A 22,184-nucleotide genomic window follows, 5' to 3' on the forward strand; every position below is an offset into this window, starting at 1 on the left:
CTGTGTACTTAGTCCTTGGGTAAATAATAATGTATGCTGTCATTTGTTGAGTGCAATGTTCCAGAGCTGTGCTCCGCTCTTTAAGTGTTTTATTTAATTCCTGGACACCCTATGGGATTGTAATTATTCTCATTTACTACATGAGACCTGATTGATCACAGGCCTGGATCCCAAACTCTTGGTCACAGTGTATTTTTTTATACACAACTCTGTAGTCCTCTCCCCCATGTTTGAATGCTAAGCTACTGTATAAGGACAGGCTGTGCTCAGGCCATAACTACTTGTCCCTTCATTTTCTCAGGTCTGTAATATTGTGGCTGGGCAGCGGTGCATTAAGAAGTTGACTGACAACCAGACCTCAACCATGATAAAGGCTACAGCTAGGTCGGCCCCAGACAGACAGGAGGAGATCAGTCGCCTGGTCAGTGGGACTCCTGAGCGATGCATGCTTGTTCCCTGAGCCTTTGGGGCCCTCGGTAGCATAGATGTTTTAATGGTGGGTCCAGCAAGACCTCCCTTCAGGAAAACCTGTCTGGATTTATTGTTTGTGACTTTTCAAGGTTGCTCTTGCTTCTTGAGCCTTTAGCTACTTCTTTCTCTTTTTCCCTCCTTTCTGACTCAGCTCCCGCTTGCACTTCCACTCCCTTCGTTTCCTGTTTCTCCCACCCCTTCTTCAGGGCTAAGTTTTGGCAGCCTCAGCTTCTCTTCAGGGCTCTCTCCTCGGGACCCAGAACGTGAGCAATCTTGCCAAGCTGCTGGTCTCCTGAGATTCCCCTTCTTTTGCCCTGCAGATGAAGAATGCCAGCTACAACTTAGATCCCTACATCCAGGAGTTTGGGATCAAAGTGAAGGACGACATGACGGAGGTGACGGGGCGAGTGCTGCCGGCGCCCATCCTGCAGTATGGCGGCCGGGTGAGCAGGGTCAGGGCCAGACAGCATCTCTGGGGCATCCGGGGGCTGTTGTTCCCTCCTCCCATGGCTTTACTGAGGCTCACCTGGGTGCCCCCTCTGCCTGTCCTTAGAACCGGGCCATTGCTACACCCAACCAAGGTGTCTGGGACATGCGTGGGAAACAGTTCTACAATGGGATTGAGATCAAAGTCTGGGCCATCGCCTGCTTCGCACCCCAAAAGCAATGTCGAGAAGAGGTGCTCAAGTAAGGATGGAAGAGAGTTGGGTTTGGGGGTGGGTGAGTGGGAAGGATCTCAGACCTGTTGACCCCACAATCTCTAGGGTCCAGATTGACCTGCCTTTTCTCTTTTAACTCTGCTTTTTTTTTTTTTTTTTCCTACTCATATTTCTGCCTATTCTCTTCTGTGTGTGTGGTCAGAAGACTTCAGGAGCCATATCTATGTCAGAGATGAATTTTAGGGTATGAATCACCTAAGGGAGGCCTGAGTCATTTTATTGTTCTAATTATCATAATTGGTAATAAATAGTAGTGGTAGTAACTATAATGTTTATGCTAACATTATACACTTACGTGACTAATTTATGTTCTTTCATCTTAAGCGTGAGTAGGTAGTGTCTTAGTTGCTTTTCTATTGCTATAATGAAACACCACAGCCAAGGCAATGTATAAAATAAAGACTTTATTGGGCTCACGGTACCAGAGGAGGAGGCCATGACCATCATGGCTGAGATGTGGCAGTAGGCAAATGTGATGCTGGAGCCTTGGCTGAGCCTTTACATCTGAGAAGGAGCAAACTGGGATGGTGTGTGCTTTTGAAACCTCAAAGCCCACCTTTCAGGGACACATATCCTCTAACCAGGCCATCCCTCCTCAAAACAGGGTTACCATCTGGGCCCAGGCTTTCAAATATCTGAGCCCATGAGGGCTATTCTTACTCAAACCAAATGTGGAAATATTTTAAGACACCGAGGCTGAAAGAGGTTAGATAACTTGTCCAAAGTGCGCACATCAGGAAAGGTTCAGAGTTAGGATCAAATCAGATATGAGCTTCAAAACTTATATTTCTAATTAGAAACTCTTTTTTTTTTTTCTATCAAGGAGCAGCAGCTGATCCTCTGAGCTGTGCTCATCAGTACATAGTTGAGTCAGATCCAAGTGACCTGAAGTAGGGGTACATGAGCTAAGAGGCTGGGAGTAGATGGCAGCCAGGAAGGAAAAGATAATTGTCAAATAGCTTAAGAGAAGTTATCAGCCTGTTAGAGTAGATGTTAGAGAAGTAACAGCCTGAATGAGCAAACAGAAAACTCACTTGACACTTTTCCTATAGGCTTTAGTTTTTTTTAAAGTTTTATTGAGTTAGCTTAAAACACCAAAAAGTGCACATACGTAAAGGTATGGTTTAGTTTAAGTGGTGGCTCTATACATGGGAATCGGGTCATTGTATTCTGGTAATGAGGAAGTCAGTGGAGCTGACCATTTTGACTTTGACAAAGGTAATGGAGATTTATGCTCTTTCTGTCCTTGATAGAATTACTTCTATCAGCTTCTGCTGGACCCAGGCCTTCCAGGCCCTTGGCCTCCCTTCCCCTTCCCACACACAGACACATAGCCCCCACCATCATAATTGTAATTTCACTGGAATTTTTTTATTTCCTTATTTGTTCTTTAGTGTCCTCTCCTGGATTCGTTAGATTTAGGCCAGGCGGTCCTGCATTAGATCTAGCATCGCAGCAGCACTAGAAGGGCCCCCAGCTCTTTGCCCTTATGTCATAGTAAGCCCATTGGTACCGCTATCCTTTTCCTACTCCTTGTCCTTCCCTTGTTGTGGCTTTTTTGGTTTGCCAGGGACGGATAAGCCTAAGACCTCAGGTTTGGAGGAGTTCAGTGCATCAGGCTCTCTCTTCTCGGTGACCCCTACACGTAGGGCATAGGAAAGTGACTCGTATGTCTGGATCCGTGGTACCTGATTTAATGCATACTTCTGGGCCAAAGATAAAGATTCCTGCATGTTCAGCCATGAAAACTGTGGCATGTAGAGGAGACTCTAGGGAAAATATGCATAGAAAGTAGAAACTGGGAATAGAAAAGCTGGGAAGTAAAGGAAGCCAAGGCTCCTAAGTATAGAGGAGGACATAGGATTCAGAACAGAGAAAAGGATCCTTTCCACCAAGTGGGGAGACGGAGGCCGCCGCGGAGCTGGGGAAACATGTCCGTCCTTTGTCTGGCTTTATTGCTGTAACTGCATCACTGAGGGTAAGGCCTTCCGTAGTCTAGATATTTCAGTACTTTTTGGTTCCTAGCATTAGACATAGTATCCCAGTCATAGTCTGGTATTGGCGGGAAGAAAGGGAATACCCACTCTTGAAGTAAAGACCCAGTATTAATGAAATCTGGTTTAAAAAAATTTTGATTAATGTTTTGGTAGCTATACTATAGTTGTATGTGAAGCAGAGTAATGGAAGAAATACTGTTAGCAGACCATTAAAGCCTTATTGCTTGTTTACAGGAGGCAATGGTTAGCTTATAGTGCATTTTCATTCTTTCATTCATTCCAGTTTTTGAGTGGGGATGTTGAGACAGTAAGTATTCTTGGGACACAGTATCACTCTGAATCTCTCAGGCTGGCCTCGAATTCATAGTAGTCCTTCTGACTCAGTCTCTCAAATGTCAGGATTATGAGTGTATGTATGCCTTGAGACCTGCAGATTGTAGGGGTTTTTTTTGTTGTTGTTGTTTTTGTTTTCGTTTTTCGAGACAGGGTTTCTCTGTAGCTTTGGTGCCCATCCCGGAACTAGCTCTTGTAGACCAGGCTGGCCTCGAACTCACAGAGATCCGCCTGCCTCTGCCTCCCGAGTGCTGGGATTAAAGGCGTGCGCCACCACTGCCCGGTGCTGTAGGGTTTTTTTTTAATGTTATTATTTATTAGTTTCTATTTGTTTGTTTAAAAGTTTTTTTTTTTGAACAATGCAGCTATCAGACATGATACCTCAATGTGTATAATCCCAGCACTCAGAACACACAGACAGGAAATTGCCTCATGTTTGAGGCTGCCTGGTGCTATGTATTGTGAATTCCAGGCCAGTCAGGCCTATGTAGTGAAACCCTATCTCACAGTGATGGTGCACGCATTTAATACTAGCACTCAAGAGGCAGAAGCCAGCTAATCTTTGAGTTCAAGGCCAGCCTGGTCTAGAGAGTGAGTTTCAGGATAGCAAGGACTGTTATATAGAGAAACCTTGTCGTGGGGGTGAAAAAAGCCAAAATTGTCTTAGGAGTTTTGTTTCTGTGATAAACACCATGACCATAAACAACTTTGGGAGGAGAGGGTTTATTTTGCTTCCAGTTCCACATCACAGCCCGTCGCTGCGGGAACTCGGGGCAGGAACTGAAGTAGAAGCCGTGGAGGAGTGCTGCTTACTGACTTGCTCAGCCTGTCCTCTTATGCACCAGAGGGCCACCTGCCCAGGGCCTGGACCACCCCCTTCGGCTGGGCCCTTCCCCAGCAGTCACCGTTTTCTCAGTTGAGGCTCCCTCCTCTCGGGTGGCTCCAGCTTTTTGTTGTTTATGAAAAGTTAGCCAGCACAATAATAATGTAGAAATAATATAGTCCACACCCACATAGTCAGCATTCACAGTTTCTTCATGTTTACATCATTCTTTTTAAAAAATGTAAACTTAACATTCTCTGATGTCCTGCATTGCAGTTTCATGCTTCTCTAATCATATGGTTGCTGGTGTGAATTATAATCTTATTACCCAGGATTTTTTATGAATGTATATATGATTTATATTTACACAAAATATGCTGTTTCTACCTTACATATTTTTATTAAATATGTGAAAAAATATATCCTGAACTGTCATTGATATGAATGTGGTATATGTTTTTGAAACATTCATTTCTGTCCTCTTTGGTTTTGTTGTTGTTGTTGTTTTATGTAAGAATTTTTTAATACAGTCTTTTCTCATTTTGTATAGCTATCCCCATTCCCACTCCTTCCCCTCCTCCTACCTCATCCTTTCCCTGACCCTACCCTCCCATCCACTCCTCAGAAAGGGTAAGGCTTCCCATGGGGAGCCAACAAAGTCTGACACATTACTTCAAGATAGGTCCAATATCTAGGCTTGAGGTAGGTCCAAGACCCTCCCCCTATATCTAGGCTGAGGAAGGTATCCCTCCAAAGAGAATGTTCTCCAAGATGCCATTTTAAGCACTTGGGATAAATCCTAGTCTCACTGCCAGTGGCCCCACAATCTGTGCAAGCCTCACAACTGTCCCTCACATTCAGTGGGCCTAGTTTGGTCCTATGCAGGTCCCCATCTAGTCCTGTCCCGTCTCTCTCAAACCCTCCCCCCATTAGTCTGGAGTCAGTGAGCTCCCACTAGCTCAGGTCAGCTGTTTCTGTGGGTATCCCCGTCTTGACCCTTTTGCTCATATTATTGCTTCTCTCTCTCTTGAACTGAAGTTTAGCCCAGCCCTTTCCTATGGATCTCTGTATCTGCTTCTATCAGTTGTTGGGTGAAGGTTCTGTAATGACAGTCAAGGTAGTCATCAATCTGATTATGGGGAAGGCCAGTTTAGGCACCCTCTCCACTGTTGCTTAGAGTCTTAGCTGGGGTCATTCTTGGAGATTCCTGGAATTTCCCCAAGTGCCATGTTTCTCGCTAGCCTATTAATGGCTCCTTCAATCAAGATATCTCTTTCCTTCTTTTTCCTCTTTGTCCTTCCCTCTTTTTGAGCATCCCCTTTCTCTCATGTTCTCCTCCTCCCTCCCCTCCCCCTCTCCATCCACCCTTGCTCCCCCCCTCCACCCAATTTTCTCAGGAGATCTAATTTGTTTCCCCTTCCCCCAGGATCCATGCATATCTCTGTTCTCTTTGTCGATTCCTGCTTTTATTAAGTTTTTTACTCAGTGTTGTGTGTGTGTGTGTGAATCCAAGGCCTTGTACCTACCAGACAAGCACTTCACAGCCAATTGCTTTTCCTTTAAATAATACGATTTTTAAAAATTAAAATACTTGGCACTCATTTTTTTTTATATTTATGTAGCTACATCCACCCTCTTTACCAACTCTGTTGCCTTTCTCAGGATTAATATTTGGCTCTTTGCCTTAGGGAGTGAGTAGGGGGTGGGAGGAGCTCATCGTTTCCTTGAGCACCTTTTGTGCGTCCATCACTGGTTGACCCTGTTTACTTGTGGCAGAGAAGCCTTACACTTAGGCATCTGTTTGCTTGTTTTCCCCTGTGGACATGTGACAAGTACAGCTATCCACAGCTCTCACTCAGACAAAGTGAGAAGGAAGACAGAACCCTGAGAATTCCCACAAGTCCCTGTCTGCTTTCTTCAGCTCCCTTAGTGCTCTCTTTAGTTGAACAAGCTCTGTCTTGCTTTCCTCTACTTTAAATGTAATTTTTACGTCAACTATGGTTGGGTCATTCATGTTAGAATCTCACAGTGCTGAAGACCCAGGATGGAGGCCTTTGGTCCATCAGATCCAGTGGGGTTTATCACATCCTGCCATGACTGTGTTTGCGCTACAGGAACTTCACGGACCAGCTGCGAAAGATTTCCAAGGATGCGGGGATGCCCATCCAGGGTCAGCCTTGCTTCTGCAAATACGCGCAGGGAGCAGACAGCGTGGAGCCCATGTTCCGGCATCTCAAGAACACCTACTCAGGACTGCAGCTCATTATCGTCATCCTGCCCGGGAAGACGCCAGTGTATGGTACAGTTCTCCTGGGGCCGTCATCATAATGATAGGATTCGTTTCACAGTGGCCCTCTGGGGCTTCTAGAGAGTCAGTGGAGAATTTTGGCTTTAGCCAGAGATCTTCATTAATGTCAGTTTTTTGTTTGTTTTTTTTTTTAATTGGAGAAATATTCTGTCTGAGCCCTTGAGTCTGTGTTTTCCGAGGCTCCTCTGCGACAGGGTCTTTCTTCCAGGCCGAGGGTACAGAGATGGGTCAGGCCAGATAGCCGTCACTTAGGAGTGGGCTATTAGGACATTAGGATCTCAAGCTGCATATGTTGTGTTTCTGCTGCTGTTCTGCCTAGTGGCTTAGGCTAACATTTCTCCCTGTTTCCCCTTTATTATTTACCAGATGACTGTAACTCTCTTGCTCTGTTCCTTCCCTTCCTCTGCCTGCTTCAGACATTGTGCTGTTCCTTTTACTTCACTTCTCTGCTTTTTCCATTCAGTTTGGGTGCCTTTGGGACATCCTACTTCTCAGCCTTTAAACATCTTCAAAGGAGCTGTCCTGCAGCCACTGCAGCAGTTCTGCAGCGTGTCTGGGGCTTTCTCCTTGGTTTACATTCTAGGCGCATTTCCTCACCAGCACTTACTCTTTAGCCTGCGTCCCTCTGCCTCGTCCCACCACTGCCCAGCTTAGTACTGTTCCCATCTTAAAACCAGCCCTGGAATTCTCTTCAGTTCCCATTTGTTTGTCCTCTCTCCTTCTACAGGTTTATTGGTCATCCCTTCTAGTGTGTGTATGTGTGTGTGTATGTATGTGTGTGTACTTCTCCGCCATAGTATGTGCGTGGAGGTTGGAAGATAACTTGAGGAGTTGGTTCTCTTCTATGAAACGGGTTCCAGGGATTGGGCTTGAGTCGTCAGGCTTTGTGAAAACACTTCCCCCATACACCCCTACTGAATCCCCACTAGTCACTAGTCCCTCATACCTTTCTTGAATAGGTTAACAGGTCACACTTTTTTTTAAACATTTATTTATTATGTATACAGTGTTCTGTATGCCTGTAGGTCAGAAGAGGTTACCAGATCTCATTACAGATGGTTGTGAGCCACCATGTAGTTGCTGGGAATTGAACTCAGGTTCTCTGGAAGAGCAGCCAGTGCTCTTAACTGTTGAGCCATCTCTCCAGCACCCCAGATCAGATTTTTTTAAAGCAACCACAAAACCCCAAAACTAGTTGGGCAGTGGTGTGGTACATGCCTTTAATCCCAGCACTCGGGACGCAGAGGCAGGCGGATATCTGTGAGTTCGAGACCAACTTGGTCTACAAGAGCTGGTTCCAGGACAGGCTCCAAAAGCTACAGAGAAACCCTGTCTCGAAGGAAAAAAAAAAAAACTTCACTGGTTTTCCTTCAGTGCTGCATACAGGGCTTTCAGCTTTCTCCTGCATTGTTCATGTAACAAACCTACTACAAAGTCACTGAGAACCCAGCCTTAGTCCTCCTTATACCAGTCAACCAATTTAGGCGAGTTGCCCAGTTCCTCTGAGCTTCCTGAGTTAGTTATGTAAAAGGCAGCGTCTAGCAGAGACCTTGGCAAGAGCAGGCGCTTTAGATGCTCATTCTGGGTTGGTGCTTTCCTCTCTGGTTGTGTTTTTCTCACGGCATTTTCCTTTCACTTGGAATGCATATCTTACCCTTAAAATTTTCTCCTCCTTTCAAAACCTAGTTTAAATTATACTTCATTTTCTAATGACTTTTCACAAAGTATCACCACAGTGTAACAAATATGCCTAGAACGTTGCTACCACTGGGGTCCCTCACTACAGCCCCCTCCCTCCAGGGGGGACCATTGTCCTCACCTCAAACACTACTCTGAATTACTCGAAAATACTGTCTTCAGGTAGACTGTTTGCTCTTCTTTACTGCCGTGGGAGTCATGTCTTCCTGCTTCCGTTGCTGGGGTTATGGGTTCAGCCATCACATCTGGCTCAGGGTACATTTTTGCATGTTTCCCCTCTGCTGGGATTGTCCTCTTTGGAACACCTCTTTCCCATATCTCAGTTCAGTTGTTACATGCTCCTTATTACCCCTCTTATACATTCTTATAGCTCAGTTTACCACTGTTACATTTTTTTGTGGTTTTTAAAGATTAGTATTAGATATTAAGCACTGTAAGAATAAGGACCAGGAATCCTTGTTTCTGGTCATGGTATTCTCTAGAACTTCATTTACTGTGTAACATCTAGTAGACTTTCAGCAAATTTGCCGTGCATTCATCAGTTTTCTCTCTGCCCGTAGCTGAAGTGAAGCGTGTTGGAGATACACTCTTGGGAATGGCAACACAGTGTGTGCAGGTGAAGAATGTAGTCAAGACCTCACCTCAGACCCTGTCCAACCTCTGCCTCAAGATCAATGTCAAACTTGGTGGCATTAACAACATCCTAGTCCCACACCAGCGGTATGAACTCCCATTCGCTTGCTTTTGTCAAGGTAACCTGCTGGGGATTGATGAAAAGACAAGAACCGCCTCCAAACAGAGTGGCTGAAGCAGAAGAGGAAGAAGACTAGAATGGGGACTGGATGATACCAGCCAGAAAAGACGCAATTCCTCACCATTTTGTTTTCTCTCCTTGCTCAGCTCTGCTGTTTTTCAACAACCAGTGATTTTTCTGGGAGCAGACGTTACACACCCCCCGGCTGGGGACGGGAAGAAGCCTTCCATCACAGCGGTGAGTGATTCTTTAACTCTGAGTCCTTAAGCATGCTCGTGAGTTCCCTGTCCAGCCAGTTGCGCCATCCCTGTTACCAGCTAACCTAACCCTGAATGGCACCGTTTAGAGGGAAGAGCCGGAGTAGGATCTGGGATGTCGGGCACTGAGACCACAGCCTGTAGCCAGAAACTTTGTCTCTCAATAGCTTTCTCTACATTTGTGTTTTTCTTTCTCACTTCAGTTTTAGGGAGGGTAGGAAGTGACTATGTATCTTTTCTCTGAAATCTCTTTTAAGGGATTACTTAATTGTAGGATTGACCTTTCTTTTTACTTTACTTTGACCATTGGTCCATCAACTGGGTTAGCTGTCTCTCTACTCTCTACAGTTTCTAGAGCACTTAATTTTTTTCCCTTCACCTTTTGTGGTGGGTATCAGACCCAGAGCCTTGGTCTGCTAGGAAAGCATTTTATCCTGAACTAGAAGTCTCACCCCTAGGGCACTTAATTTGACAGAAACAATGAAGAAAGAAAAACAATATAAAATGCAGCTGCATGAATGTGGATCAGTTGAATGACCTTGTCTTTAGGGCTCACGTCATTCTGATGAGCATAGGTGTTTTCCAGGTACTGCAAGGGCACTAAAAGCAAACATTCTTGTCACATATTAAGTGAATTCTGCTTTTGTGGCAGCACAGATTGAAACCAGTGTTTATTGGACCCTAAACCCTGTTCAGTGTTTCTGCATGGAGACCAGGTAGTTACTGTCCTCTGCTGCCAAGACTCCTGGTCTGAGAACATCCCAAGTGGACTCGCCCAGTTATACAGCATTCTTTCTCAGCAGTCCTTCCCCAGGCCCGTTGTGTCACAGCAAGGGAAGGCGGTATCCCAGAGGCTGGTGCTTTCTTTGTTGTCAGGTGGTAGGCAGCATGGATGCACACCCCAGCCGATACTGTGCCACTGTGCGTGTGCAGCGCCCACGGCAGGAGATCATTGAAGACTTGTCCTATATGGTGCGGGAGCTGCTTATCCAGTTCTACAAGTCCACCCGTTTCAAGCCCACCCGAATCATCTTCTACCGAGATGGGGTCCCTGAGGGCCAGCTCCCCCAGGTATGGTTCCTAGTTCTTGTTGCAGTCAGAGGGCTACTTTTTCAGAGCTGGTGGTGCTGGGAGAGGCCGTGGATCACAACTGAGTAGCAGACTAGTGTTCATAGACCACTGTTTCCACACGTGCATCTCAGTGCCCTTTGGTGGTTAGTGTTGAACCATTTAGACCAGTGGCTCTTTTTCTTTCTTTTGAAGCAAGGTCTCACTATGTAGCACTGCTGGGCCTGGAACTCACTATGTAGATCAGGCTAGCCTCACCTGACAGAAATTCCCTGTCTCTTCCTCCTAAGTGCTGTGATTAAAGATGTGAGCCACCGTCGGCAGCCAGGACGGTGTTAGCACCGCTTGAATACCCCCTGGAGCCTCATTTCACAGAGCATGTTAAAATTCAGCTGTTTTCTCTAAGCTGTCAGCAGCTATTAAGCTCCACTGAGACTTCCGTGCCTTCGTTTTTTTCACTTAATTATCAGTTACCATAGTGGCCTGAGGTAATCCCTACTAGTAAAATCAATAGATGTGGTAAAAATGAGACTTGGGGTGTTAAAACTTGTTGAAGTCTAGTTTTAGCTAATTGCAACGTTCATCATTTATACCATACAAATAGTTCTTTTTTCTTGTAGCCCAGGTTGGCTACACACTTGTGATTCTCCTTCTTCCACCCCCTCAGTGCTACGGTTCTAGTTTGCACCATTATGCTCAGTTTATGAAATTATTTTTCTGTTATGTTCCTTGAGATTGAACCCAAGGCTGTGTGCATACAAGGCATGTGCTTTGCTTTAGTTATATTCTGGTCCCTACCTGTTTTGACTTTCTGTATCCATTGCCTATTGTAGCATGTCTATTTTCTTATAATCCTGATACAGTTTGTTTATTTTTTAAATTATATTCATCCCCCTCTATATGCATTGCAGGAACTGGACATCTACTTTTCTCTGGTGTTTTTAACCCTGTCCACTCTTAGAAATCTTGATTTTAAGTTTGGATAATTTATTTACTTATTTAGCTACTTACTTATTGGCTTTTTGAGACAGAGTTTCTGTATATATCGGCTCTGGCTATGCTAGAACTCACTCTGTAGACCAGGCTGACCTCAAACTCACAGAGATCCCCCTGCCTCTGCCTCCTGAGTGCTGGGATTAAAGGTATATACCACCACTGCCCAGAGTCTTAAGTTTGAACATTGTAATCTGTAGGGTCTTCTCTGTGACTTTTCTCCTGAGCACTGGGACTAAAGGTGTGCACCACCACACCTTTCTAGTTCCATGTCTTAATGTACTTCTGTAAGATCTCTTTTTGCACGGAGACCAGATGGGTACTGTCTTCTGATGCCAAGACTCCGAGGTTTTCTAGGAATATATCAAATGAATATGGGCACCAGGACCTCTCCTTTCTCTCCTTTCTAATTTTTGAGCATCAGCTTAGAAAGCTTATGTGCATAAAGCCATATACAAATTGTAATGTTTTTAGTTCAGTGATGAACTAAAAAAGGCCTTGGGTCTTCTCACTCTCTACCTTGGGCCTAGATTCTTCACTATGAGCTGCTTGCCATTCGAGATGCCTGCATCAAACTGGAAAAAGACTACCAGCCTGGGATCACTTATATTGTGGTGCAGAAACGCCATCACACCCGCCTTTTTTGTGCTGACAAGAATGAGCGAGTGAGTGAGGACGTGCTGAGGTCGCCAGTACTCTCATCCTGTCTCCTTTACCTTGAGAGAGAAAATGTCTGGGAATTTAGTTGTTTTTCCTGTGTGTCCTCCCTGTGTGGCTCTGTTTTCCCCATGGCTTTTTGGGCCATCCTCCACCACATTCCTTCCCTTAGTCCCTCCTGCTCCCCTCCTTCCCTTATACTTCCTCTCCTCCTCCTAGCTCCCTGGCCTAGACCCTATATATAGACCAGCTCCCAGAGAAGGGAAAGGGAACTACCATTTATTGAACTTCTCCTATGTGCCAGACACTGTTCAAGGAATCTTCCTCACAGCAACTCTGTGAGGTAGGTACTATTAATATCTCCGTTTAACCTCAGAAAGGTTAAATGACTTGCTAAGATCACAAAGCTAGTAAAGAGCAAAACCAGGATTCAAACACTTGACTTAGAAGCCTAGTATTTCAAGACCTAGTTCCCCGTGAGAATAGAAACTTCTTTGTTCTTGGAATTCTGGGAGACTGAGAGTAGAATCCAGCTAAGGCCCTAGTCAGGTCTTGGGATCTTGGTTGTGTTTGTCTCTACAGATTGGGAAGAGTGGTAACATCCCCGCTGGGACCACTGTGGACACCAACATCACCCACCCGTTTGAGTTTGACTTCTATCTGTGCAGCCATGCAGGCATCCAGGTAGCTGGACCATGTCCTGGGGTTTTCATTGGGTCAAGTCTTAGCTGGTTATTCCTCCTGCATCTAGAATATGTCTCTTACGGCTGAGTATATTAAAAGCAGAACTACTGTTAGTAAGCCCCAAGCACACTTGCAGGTTTCTTTATAATATTTGTGATTTTGTATCTTGTGTCTTCATGGAGGGGGTACAGTATGGTCATCCAGCCTAGCCATATTCTTGTGTCTTCATGGGGGGATACAGTATGGTCATCCAGCCTAGCCATATTCTTGGTTAGTTTTGCTCTTTTTTCAGCAGCCATCCCCTCTGCCCAATCAGGGACCACTAACCTCCTTTTCTTCCTAGGGTACCAGCCGCCCATCCCATTACTATGTGCTTTGGGATGACAACCGTTTCACAGCAGATGAACTCCAGATCTTGACATACCAGCTGTGCCACACTTATGTACGATGCACACGTTCTGTCTCTATCCCAGCACCTGCCTACTATGCCCGCTTGGTGGCTTTCCGGGCACGATACCACCTGGTGGACAAGGAGCATGACAGGTAAAGACTGTTTTCTTTTTGCTCCAGCCTCTCCTACCGATCCTTTCAACTTTAGTTGATAGAAGGAAGTGGATGTTACCCTACCTAAACCTGGGTTGGTGTTTTCTCTTAATTTGGTATGTGAATTGGCACTGTAGGGATGAGTGAGGGAATTAGCAGCAGTTCAGTTTGCCAGGAAGGACTTTTCATATTTTTCTTTTTTCTTTTTCAGTGGAGAGGGAAGCCACATATCGGGGCAGAGCAATGGGCGAGACCCCCAGGCCCTGGCCAAGGCCGTGCAGGTTCACCAGGACACTCTACGCACCATGTACTTCGCTTGAAGGCAGAACGCTGTTACCTCACTGGATAGAAGAAAGCTTTCCAAGCCCTGGGAGCTGTACCACCCAAATCCAGAGGAAGCAAGGAAGCGGGAGGTGGGGTCGGGAGGAGTCTAGGAGGCCTTGTCTCTATCTACAGAGGGGTTGTAAGGGTGGGAAGAGGACCAGCAAGACAGACTACCAGCCAGAAATCTCTGATAGCAACCTCATGTCCTCCACCCCTCTCCCCATCTTGTCACATCTGACCCCACTGGACCAAAAGGGGCAGCCCTGGCGCCCACCATACACATAGTTGTCTCACGTGACTCACAGTGCTAAAGACTCGTGCTTGACAGCTTACTCGGGTCAGCTCTGCAGTCCTGTGGTCAAATCTGCTATGTTTGGGTTTGGTAATTCTAGATGAGAAAGTGAGGGGCTTGAGAAAGTGGGTGGGAGGAGGGAAGGAATTTTTAGGAGCCTTAATCAGAAAAGGTCTAGATTTGTTTAAGAAGAAAAATGAAAACAGACTCAGATCAATATTTTAGGATACTAGATGTTTTCATGGGTTCAGAATCCAGTTTGTAGGAAGATTTTTAATGCTAATGGTTTGGGTTGCTCCTCCCCAGCTGCCACCACCCCCCCCATTATTCCTCTCCATATTTTCTACCCCATATGCCTCTTCCCTGACAGACATCCAGCCCCTAGTAACACTTAAGGCACGATGGCACTTAGCTCTGAAGTGACACGACCCTGTCTTCCTTCCGCCTGCTGGTGGGTAACAGTGCCTTCCCTGTAATGGTAATGCTGCAGAACTGCAACCTTTTGTACCTTTCTTTGTGGGGTGGGGTGTGGGTGGGAGAGGAGGCAGGGAGGGAGGGGAGAAATAGCCCTACGCCAGCAAGCCTCCAGCCAGAATGCCAGCTACTTTTCATTTGAAGGAATTGACTTCCATTCATTGAGCTTTTAAAAAAAGATCACAACCTCAAAATGGTTCAAGTCCATTGCCATTTGCACTTTCAGACGTGACAAGTCTCCGAGCTGCTGAGATGACTGGCCCTTGGCCTTTCCCCTTGGCCCCATACCCCCATCCCCCTGCCAGGGCTAGAGTTACTGCGGTAACATTTCCCATTCTTCATTTCCTTTTCCCCTGATGGTCAAGTCTCTTTTGTTTCAATATTTCTTAACTGGGGTGTCTTATAACAGAAGATCTTTAGGACTAAAATAAGAAAACAGAAAACTAAATGTTATTTTTATACCATAACTTGAGTCTATTGCCAAAATCTGGAAATCTCTCTCATACTAGATGAGTTTGCATCCCAGAACCATGGAGCCATCAGAAGGAACTGTGACCCTGACTTATATTCTGGCCTGGCTAAGTAGTGGGTGGTTGTGTCCCTAAGATGGGGCTCAGCCTCTGTTTTCCCTCTCTCTCGGCAGATAGTACTCTTTTCTTGCTAAAGCCTCCCTCCGCTGCCCCATCCTGCACTCTTTCTCCTAAGTGAATCTTTGCTTTTTCTGGACTGGACTGTCCTCTGATGCTTTGACTAATGGAGATTCTGGCACGTCCCCTGGACAGGCTAGAGAATTCTGCTGCTCCTTATTGCTTCTGTTTACACAAATGAATTTTTCCTGTTCCCCACTAGGGCATGTGAGTGGGTGGCATGGGCTTTTCTTTTTCTCTTCCTCTCGAGATACTGGGGTTCATCTATTTTGCAGGACTGGAAAAGAAATGGGTTCTAGCTTTGTCCTTGCTGATCTTGAAGCAAGGTGCCCTCTTTCCTTGACTGTTCTTTTTCTCTTCCTGCACTGCTGCTTGGGATGGGGAATTTGAAACTTGCTGTACAGAGTCCCCTTCTAAGGAGTCTGAGCTTAGTTTTGCCCTACTCTGGTGATGAAGCCATGATATTTAGATCTAGCCCAGGCTTAGAGGCCAGCTGGAGAAAGGAAGATCTGAATCCTGGCCTGTGGAGTCAGATCCTCTCCCCAGTAGCCCTTGTACAGACTCAGATTTGCTATGCAAACAGTCCAGATTCAGTTGTGGCTGGCTACATTGTTTAGTAACTTCCCAAAAGGTAGCACAAACATTCCTTATGGAAAAAGCCCAGGACTGTTTAGCAGTTCCTCTTGTACTTTTTTCTGCTGTCTATAATATGGAGTGCCCCATGGGCACGAGCCCAGCTGAAGAACAGAACAGAGGGCTCTGGGAAGAGGCAGCTCACTGGAGAGCCTACATTCCTTACACAAGTGCCTAAAGAGAGTGATGCCAACACTCCATCTGCCCTGTCCATCGCCTTCATATACAGTCTACTTCTTATTCCGTCACCCTTTGAGGGGGAGCTCTCCACAGATGTGTGCTGTCAACTTGGGTACATTTGGGGGCTTGGATAGGGCACTATTCCTGGAGGGTCCAATCATTCACCAGCATTTGCAGATGCCCATAGGGAACAGGTGGCTGTCACAACTCCAGCAACAAGTTTTTGTTCTCTTCTTTTTTCTTTGCCTCACTCTCTCCAGTTGGGTTTCAAGCTAGGGATTGAAAAGCAGTTTTAGTACTTTGGTATTTATGTGCCATTTGAGAAACAAAAGCAAGAGAATCATGGGCCTGATGGCCCCCATATCTGTAATTCCATTATCTCAGCTCTAAGACCGAAACAGGAGATCCACAAGTTCAGGGTTGGCCTGGGCTGCTCAGTGTATTCCAGGCCAGATGCACTATGTAGCAAGACCATGTTTCAAAATAATAATAATAGTTAAAAGGAAGCGAGAAAAGTAACTTGGGTGATACAACTTATTGCTGTGATTTGAAAAAAAAAAACAACCAACAAATCCTTGAGATTTAGCTACTACTGACCATGTGGGTTCTCCTCATTGAAAGGTAGTACACACACATTAAAAGCCGTGTTGCAGCAAGGGTCAGCTCGTTTGGATTTGGTTTAAGTGGTGCATTGTGCCAAGCTCCACGGAAGCACTGGGAGGAGTCCAACTTCATCTTAGACCTCTTTCTCCTTTTCCCTCTCCCTCACTATTTGGCTTTCCTTTTCCTCTTCTGGCTTTCCCTGGCTTCCTTTTCCTTTTCCCTCTTTTCTCAGCTTGCTTGCTGGCTGGCCTTCCTGCCTGTCTGCCTGTGTGATAATGAATTCTCTGCATGGCTGCAATGATCCCACTGTTAGTTGGCAAGGTCAGGCTTAGCTCATTGACTACAGAAGACCAAAAACCTGTTTCTCGTGCCCAGGGTGTTAACCCTGGGTCGCACTGTCCTCAAGCTTACACTAGGTCAGATCAGGGGGTTCGTCTAACTGACAAAATCAGTAGGGTTCCTGGCAGTTTCAACACCTCTCCATTCTGTGGACCTGATTGCACTCTGGTTTCTAACTCTGCTGCTTTTTCTCACTACCTGGGGCCTCTCTCTGCTGAGAATGTCCTAGAGTTGAACTACTTGGGTTTTATAGAGCCGGCTGGAGGATGGACACAAGAAGAGTAAAAAGAATGGAGAGGGTTTGGACAGGAGGTGGTAAAGGAGAGCGTGGCTTTGTATTGGGTCCAGTGTGGCCACTGGTTGAGGTGCTATTGCCAGTCACCTGGGATCAGCCTGGAGCTGCTGTGACTGGGAACTTGGGCTTGGAAGATGACTAAAGTCCAACATTAGTAACTTAGAAGTGTGGAACTACTCAACAGTCTAGTTCTCTACTGCAACATAGTTTCTCCATGGCCTCCTCTCTGGCTGAGCAGCAATGTTTTTAACCAGAATTGTGTGAATGATGCCAGGGACACAGTTTCCTTTGCTGGCCCGGCCAATGGAATGTCTACAGGGCTGCTAAGTGTGGTCAACCTGGCATCAGGCATTACAAAGGAGGATGAAGGTTCTTCCCTTTCAGGGTAAAAGTCACCTCTCACCTAGCCAAAAGGCAGTCTGGGAAATTTGTGTCAGGAACAGTTTTGTTTTGTTTTTTTAATTTACTGGGCTTTGGGTAACCCAGGATGGTAGTTAAGATGCCTTCCTTGGGCAGGGATCATGGCAGGGATATGCAAGGCAGTCTTTCCTACTTGGCCTTCTAAGCAGACTGGGAAAGAGGGATTCTCTGGTTTTCTCTTTCTCCCCACTTACTAGGACTTGCCTTCTCCCTGAGCCAGGAGAGGCTGGGTTGGTGCTCTCCCCTTACTCTGCTCCTACTGACTTAGAACCTCTGGCTGCTGTATGATAGCCCAGGAAAGGGAATGGGAAGAATGGGCTCAAAACAGAATAATGTAAGGAAGGCAGATTTCCTTCCTTAAAAAGGGAAATCAGAAAGTCTCCAAGAACTGTGTAAGTAAAGACAATGTGTCTCAATGCACTGAGTCCTCTGGTGTCATAGCAATAAGGAAAAATGAAATGACCTCCAGTGCACACAGGCCAACCTGGTTGGTGTATGATGTTGCACTTGGCAGCCATGTGGTGGGCATGTGTGACTACTCTGGGGTTCACTTTATTTTCTAAACTTTTTATTCCTCTCAAGTCCAGCATGGATGGGGAAACGTCCCTTGAGCCCCGCAGCTGTGTACTTGTTTGCATTTGTTTCCCATTGAGACTTGTGTTTGTGTCCTGCTTTGAGCTGTACCTTGTCCCGTCCATTGTGAGATTATCCCAGCAGCTGTAATGTACAGTTCCTTCTTAAGCAAGCAACAGCAGCAGCACAATTCTGTGTTTTATAAAGACAACAGTGGCTTTTATTTCTAAAGTGCAGTCTCTGGTTTTTTCTTTCTTTTTTTTCTTCTACCTGCAAAATAAACTTAGGATTAATTACATCACTGGTAGGCTTTAGGATGGAATACTAGATTGTCATGCCGTCATACTTCACGAGGCCTCTTTGTATTCTTCATTTCACAAGTGTGCAAAACTCCGTGCCAGAAGTACTGTGGGAAAGATAGGCACAACTCCAAACTGATAAAAACAGGATGTCTTCAGAGTTCCTTGGGGAGGCCATTGGTGACAAAGTCTTCCAGGACAGAAGATTATAAATGGCTGGCCCAAAGCTGTAGCTGTGAAGATGGAGAGGAAAGGGCAGATTTGAGAAGCAGGGTGTAAAGTTAACAAGACATCGTGACTGATGGGAGAGTCCAGTAGCAGATCTAGAGTTCGTGTTTCCACTTGAGCATGAGTAGACTGAGCATTCTTATCAAGAAGGGATCCGCGAGACCACGGAAGAAATATGGTACATCTGACGAAAGACAATTAGCCTGGTATACAAAGGGGTTTTCTTTGAGGGTCTTGTTACATATCCCTGGTGAACCTCAAACTCAGAATCTTCTGAGCTCTACCTCCTGTGTCCTGGAATTTGAAGCCCACAGCATCTTGCCAGTCTTTGGAGTTTTGAGATTCCAGTCAGGAATAAAGTTAAAGTTTCCTATAAACACACCCTTAGGTTGCTTAGGCAAAATATCAAACTGCTGTTAGAGGAGCTAGAGCCACCTGGGCTGGTTTAATAAAGGAACAAAATACCAGAACAGAAAGGAAGTCCCAGCCACACTTGCTCAAGTTAGCCTACTCTCCATTTGTCTTGTGTCTACAATAAAACTGATCATCTCTAGCACTCAAAAATGCATATTAGGGGAAAAATAATAAAGTCTGAGATTAGGACTTGCAAGTTGTCCATCAGATAATACCACCATCCTTTTCAACTCCCTCTTGTTCTTAGGTGAAAAAAAAAAAAAGCAAATTCTACTTTTGTCCCTAACCAGTTTCATGGATTGTTTGCTGGTACAGCTTGCTGTACTTATTAAAACTTGTCTTCCCCAGGGACTGCGAACCCCTACTAATAGAAACTACATTCCATTCTGTCATCTTTGGATAATAGCAGATACCGGGAAAGTTATATTTAATAATGAAACAAGTCAGACATCATGAGTATGATACTGAGATAGGTGTGGTGGTGCACACCTACCTTTAACCCCAGCATTCAGGAGGCAGAGACAGATGATCTCTGGTCAAAGGCCAACCTGGTCCACATGGTGAGCTCCAGGTCAGTCAGAGCTATGTAGTAAGACCTGCCTCAAAAAGAAAGAAAAGAAAAACAAAAAAAGATAGTGAGTACCCAGGATGGAGTCAGCAATCCTGAACCTTTGGGTAAGCTGAAATAGAATCTTCCTGCATCTTCAGGTAGGCAGAGCAGAGCAGGAAAAGACCTCTTCATGTTGGGGAGTTTGCTTTTCAAACACTTTCACCCCCAGCTGTAGACAATCCTTGGTTGTGTACCTTAGGCTAGTGGCATAGTTGTCAAACTTGTGAGGGCTGGCATCTTCCCCGGTACAACTACAGCACTGCGATTTCTGAACGCTGGGGAAGATGGTTCAGAGAATGATTCTGGCAGAGAGCCCAGTGAGGAATCATCACTGCCAGACAGTGTACATATACTAGGTCTAACAGTTCTCTGGAGGCCAAGTGTTAGGACTGTGCAAATCATAACACTGCGCCTGTGGGTACCCTGTCAGGTTCCTGGGGGATATACTCATCTAGACACTGTGACCCTTTCTACAATAAAGCTTAAAGCTTGGTTGAACTCGAACCACATATTCCTAGTTAGAATAAGATAAATTTATCACCATGAGGAAGACACAAAGAATGATTTGGGTTTTGTTTATTTTTTTTCTTTTGAAAGACTTCACGGTTTGGCAGTTAGTTGCTTCTCAAGCTTTCGTGTACTGGCCCTGGAGCTCCAAGTTTTGATTGAAGGCTTATTTATGTATCTCTAGATACCCCCCTCTTTAAAAAAAATTTTTTAAAGAGCCTTTATTCTTTTTCTTTAATTTTATTTATTATGTCTACAGGGTTCATGCCTACATGCCAGAAGAAGGCACCAGATCTCATTGTAGATGGTTATAAGCCACCATAACTGGGAATTGAACTCAGGACCTCTGGAAGAGCAGCCAATGTTCTTTTTTTTTATATTATTATTTTCAAGACAGGGTTTCTCCGTAGCTTTTGGTTCCTGTCCTGGATCTAGCTCTTGTAGACCAGGCTGGCCTCGAACTCACAGAGATCCCCCTGCCTCTGCCTCCCGAGTGCTGGGATTAAAGGCGTGCGCCACCACCGCCCGGCACAGCCAATGTTCTTAACCTCTGAGCCATCTCTGCAGCCCTAGATACCCTTTTATAAGCACTGCTTGAGCAGCTTTCCCTCTGCCTTATTAGTGAAAATATGATGTAGCATACACCCAGAGGCAAGTAAGGAGGGACATTGTGGATATCGCTTGCCTTAGACCCTAGAACCCTATGGCAGTTAGGGTTTGGAGGTTAAAGTTACAGTGAAAAACAGGACTCCTAAACCTCAACCATACTTCCCCAGACTGTTGTCTGTATTATTTCAATATCTGAGTGTTCATTTGTCAAGACAGGGGTTCTCTGTGTAGCCCTGGCTGTCCTGGAACTGACTCTGTAGAACAGGCTGGCCTCAAACTCAGAAATCCACCTGCTTCTGCCTCCTGAGTGCTGGGATAAAAGATGTGCGCCACCACCTCCTGGCTTATTTCAATAATGTTGAATTACAATATTAAATTGTTCCTCGCCGGGCGGTGGTGGCACACGCCTTTAATCCCAGCACTCGGGAGGCAGAGGCAGGCAGATCTCTGTGAGTTCGAGACCAGCCTGGTCTACAGAGCTAGCTAGTTCCAGGACAGGCTCCAAAGCCACAGAGAAACCCTGTCTCGAAAAACAAAACAAAACAACAAAAAAAAAATGTTCCTCATTTTCCTGGCATTGTTTTGGCTGTAGCCTGAGGAAGGCTCATAAGCTTGGAAGATATACAGAGGATATGAAAGAAGCAATCCTTCAAAGCAGCCACATCAGGAGGGAAACGTAGGAAAAGTGGGGTTGCTGAAGAATGGGGGTACACATTTTCAAGTTCTCCATTTATGACCGGCAACTGCTTTTCCTAGGAAGCAACAAGGCCCTTGTGGTTTACCTGTTAGGAGCATACTGTCACTGTACTGAACTACAGAAGCCTAACTGTGATCTGGGTGGTTTACCTGTTAGGAGCATACTGTCACTGTACTGAACTACAGAAGCATAACTGTGATCTGGCAGTATCCGCAGAGGTCATTCTTGGGAGCCCTCAGCAACGCTTACCTTCCAAAGGCAGGAAGCTTGCAGCTTTTTTCTTAGAGAAATAGAACTGGTGAGGTCTGGGATAGGTCTTTGGAACTTGGGAAAGGTCTTGGAGGGCATGGCTACTTTGAAGTACTTGACCAATGTTTTATACAGTATATCTTCATCTTCATAGTAATCATGTTCCATTGCATGTTACACAATTGTGACTGAATTACCTAGATAAGGAAAATAGCTTCACACAACAGGAAGTTCTGATTTAGTTAAGCCACTATGCAACACCAAAGAACCGGGTTACTTTTTATTTATTTATTTATTTGCTCTGCTAGCCTTTGTAGTGTTGGTTCATGAATTGCTCTCAGGATGGCTACTGTAATTCCAGGAAGGAAATGATGACAAAACAATTTCTTGGGGGCTGGAGAGATGGCTCAGAGGTTAAGAGCATTGCCTGCTCTTCCAAAGGTCCTGAGTTCAATTCCCAGCAACCACATGGTGGCTCACAACCAT

General features: G+C 45.4%; 1 protein-coding gene across 2 annotated transcripts in view; it reads left to right on the forward strand.

The window, feature by feature from the left end:
• The window catches only part of LOC121448490 (protein argonaute-1), a 28,313-nt gene extending 13,894 nt beyond the window's left edge, over positions 1–14,419 (forward strand). The window contains exons 9-19 of one of the 2 annotated variants that reach the window (XM_041652551.1): positions 302–421; positions 792–923; positions 1,025–1,158; positions 6,458–6,642; positions 8,910–9,069; positions 9,250–9,340; positions 10,237–10,431; positions 11,952–12,086; positions 12,661–12,762; positions 13,106–13,305; positions 13,517–14,419. In XM_041652551.1, coding sequence (XP_041508485.1) covers positions 302–421; positions 792–923; positions 1,025–1,158; positions 6,458–6,642; positions 8,910–9,069; positions 9,250–9,340; positions 10,237–10,431; positions 11,952–12,086; positions 12,661–12,762; positions 13,106–13,305; positions 13,517–13,625 — 1,563 coding nt within the window. In that variant the 3' untranslated portion in view covers positions 13,626–14,419. The remainder of the gene's footprint in view (positions 1–301; positions 422–791; positions 924–1,024; positions 1,159–6,457; positions 6,643–8,909; positions 9,070–9,249; positions 9,341–10,236; positions 10,432–11,951; positions 12,087–12,660; positions 12,763–13,105; positions 13,306–13,516) is intronic. The other variant, XM_041652552.1, reaches the window with a different exon arrangement.
• The last annotated feature ends 7,765 nt before the right edge of the window (positions 14,420–22,184 follow it).

This window comes from Microtus oregoni, unplaced genomic scaffold (assembly GCF_018167655.1).
Source record: "Microtus oregoni isolate MIOR12 unplaced genomic scaffold, Mior012 000005F_ref0000423, whole genome shotgun sequence".
Lineage (NCBI taxonomy): Eukaryota > Metazoa > Chordata > Mammalia > Rodentia > Cricetidae > Microtus > Microtus oregoni.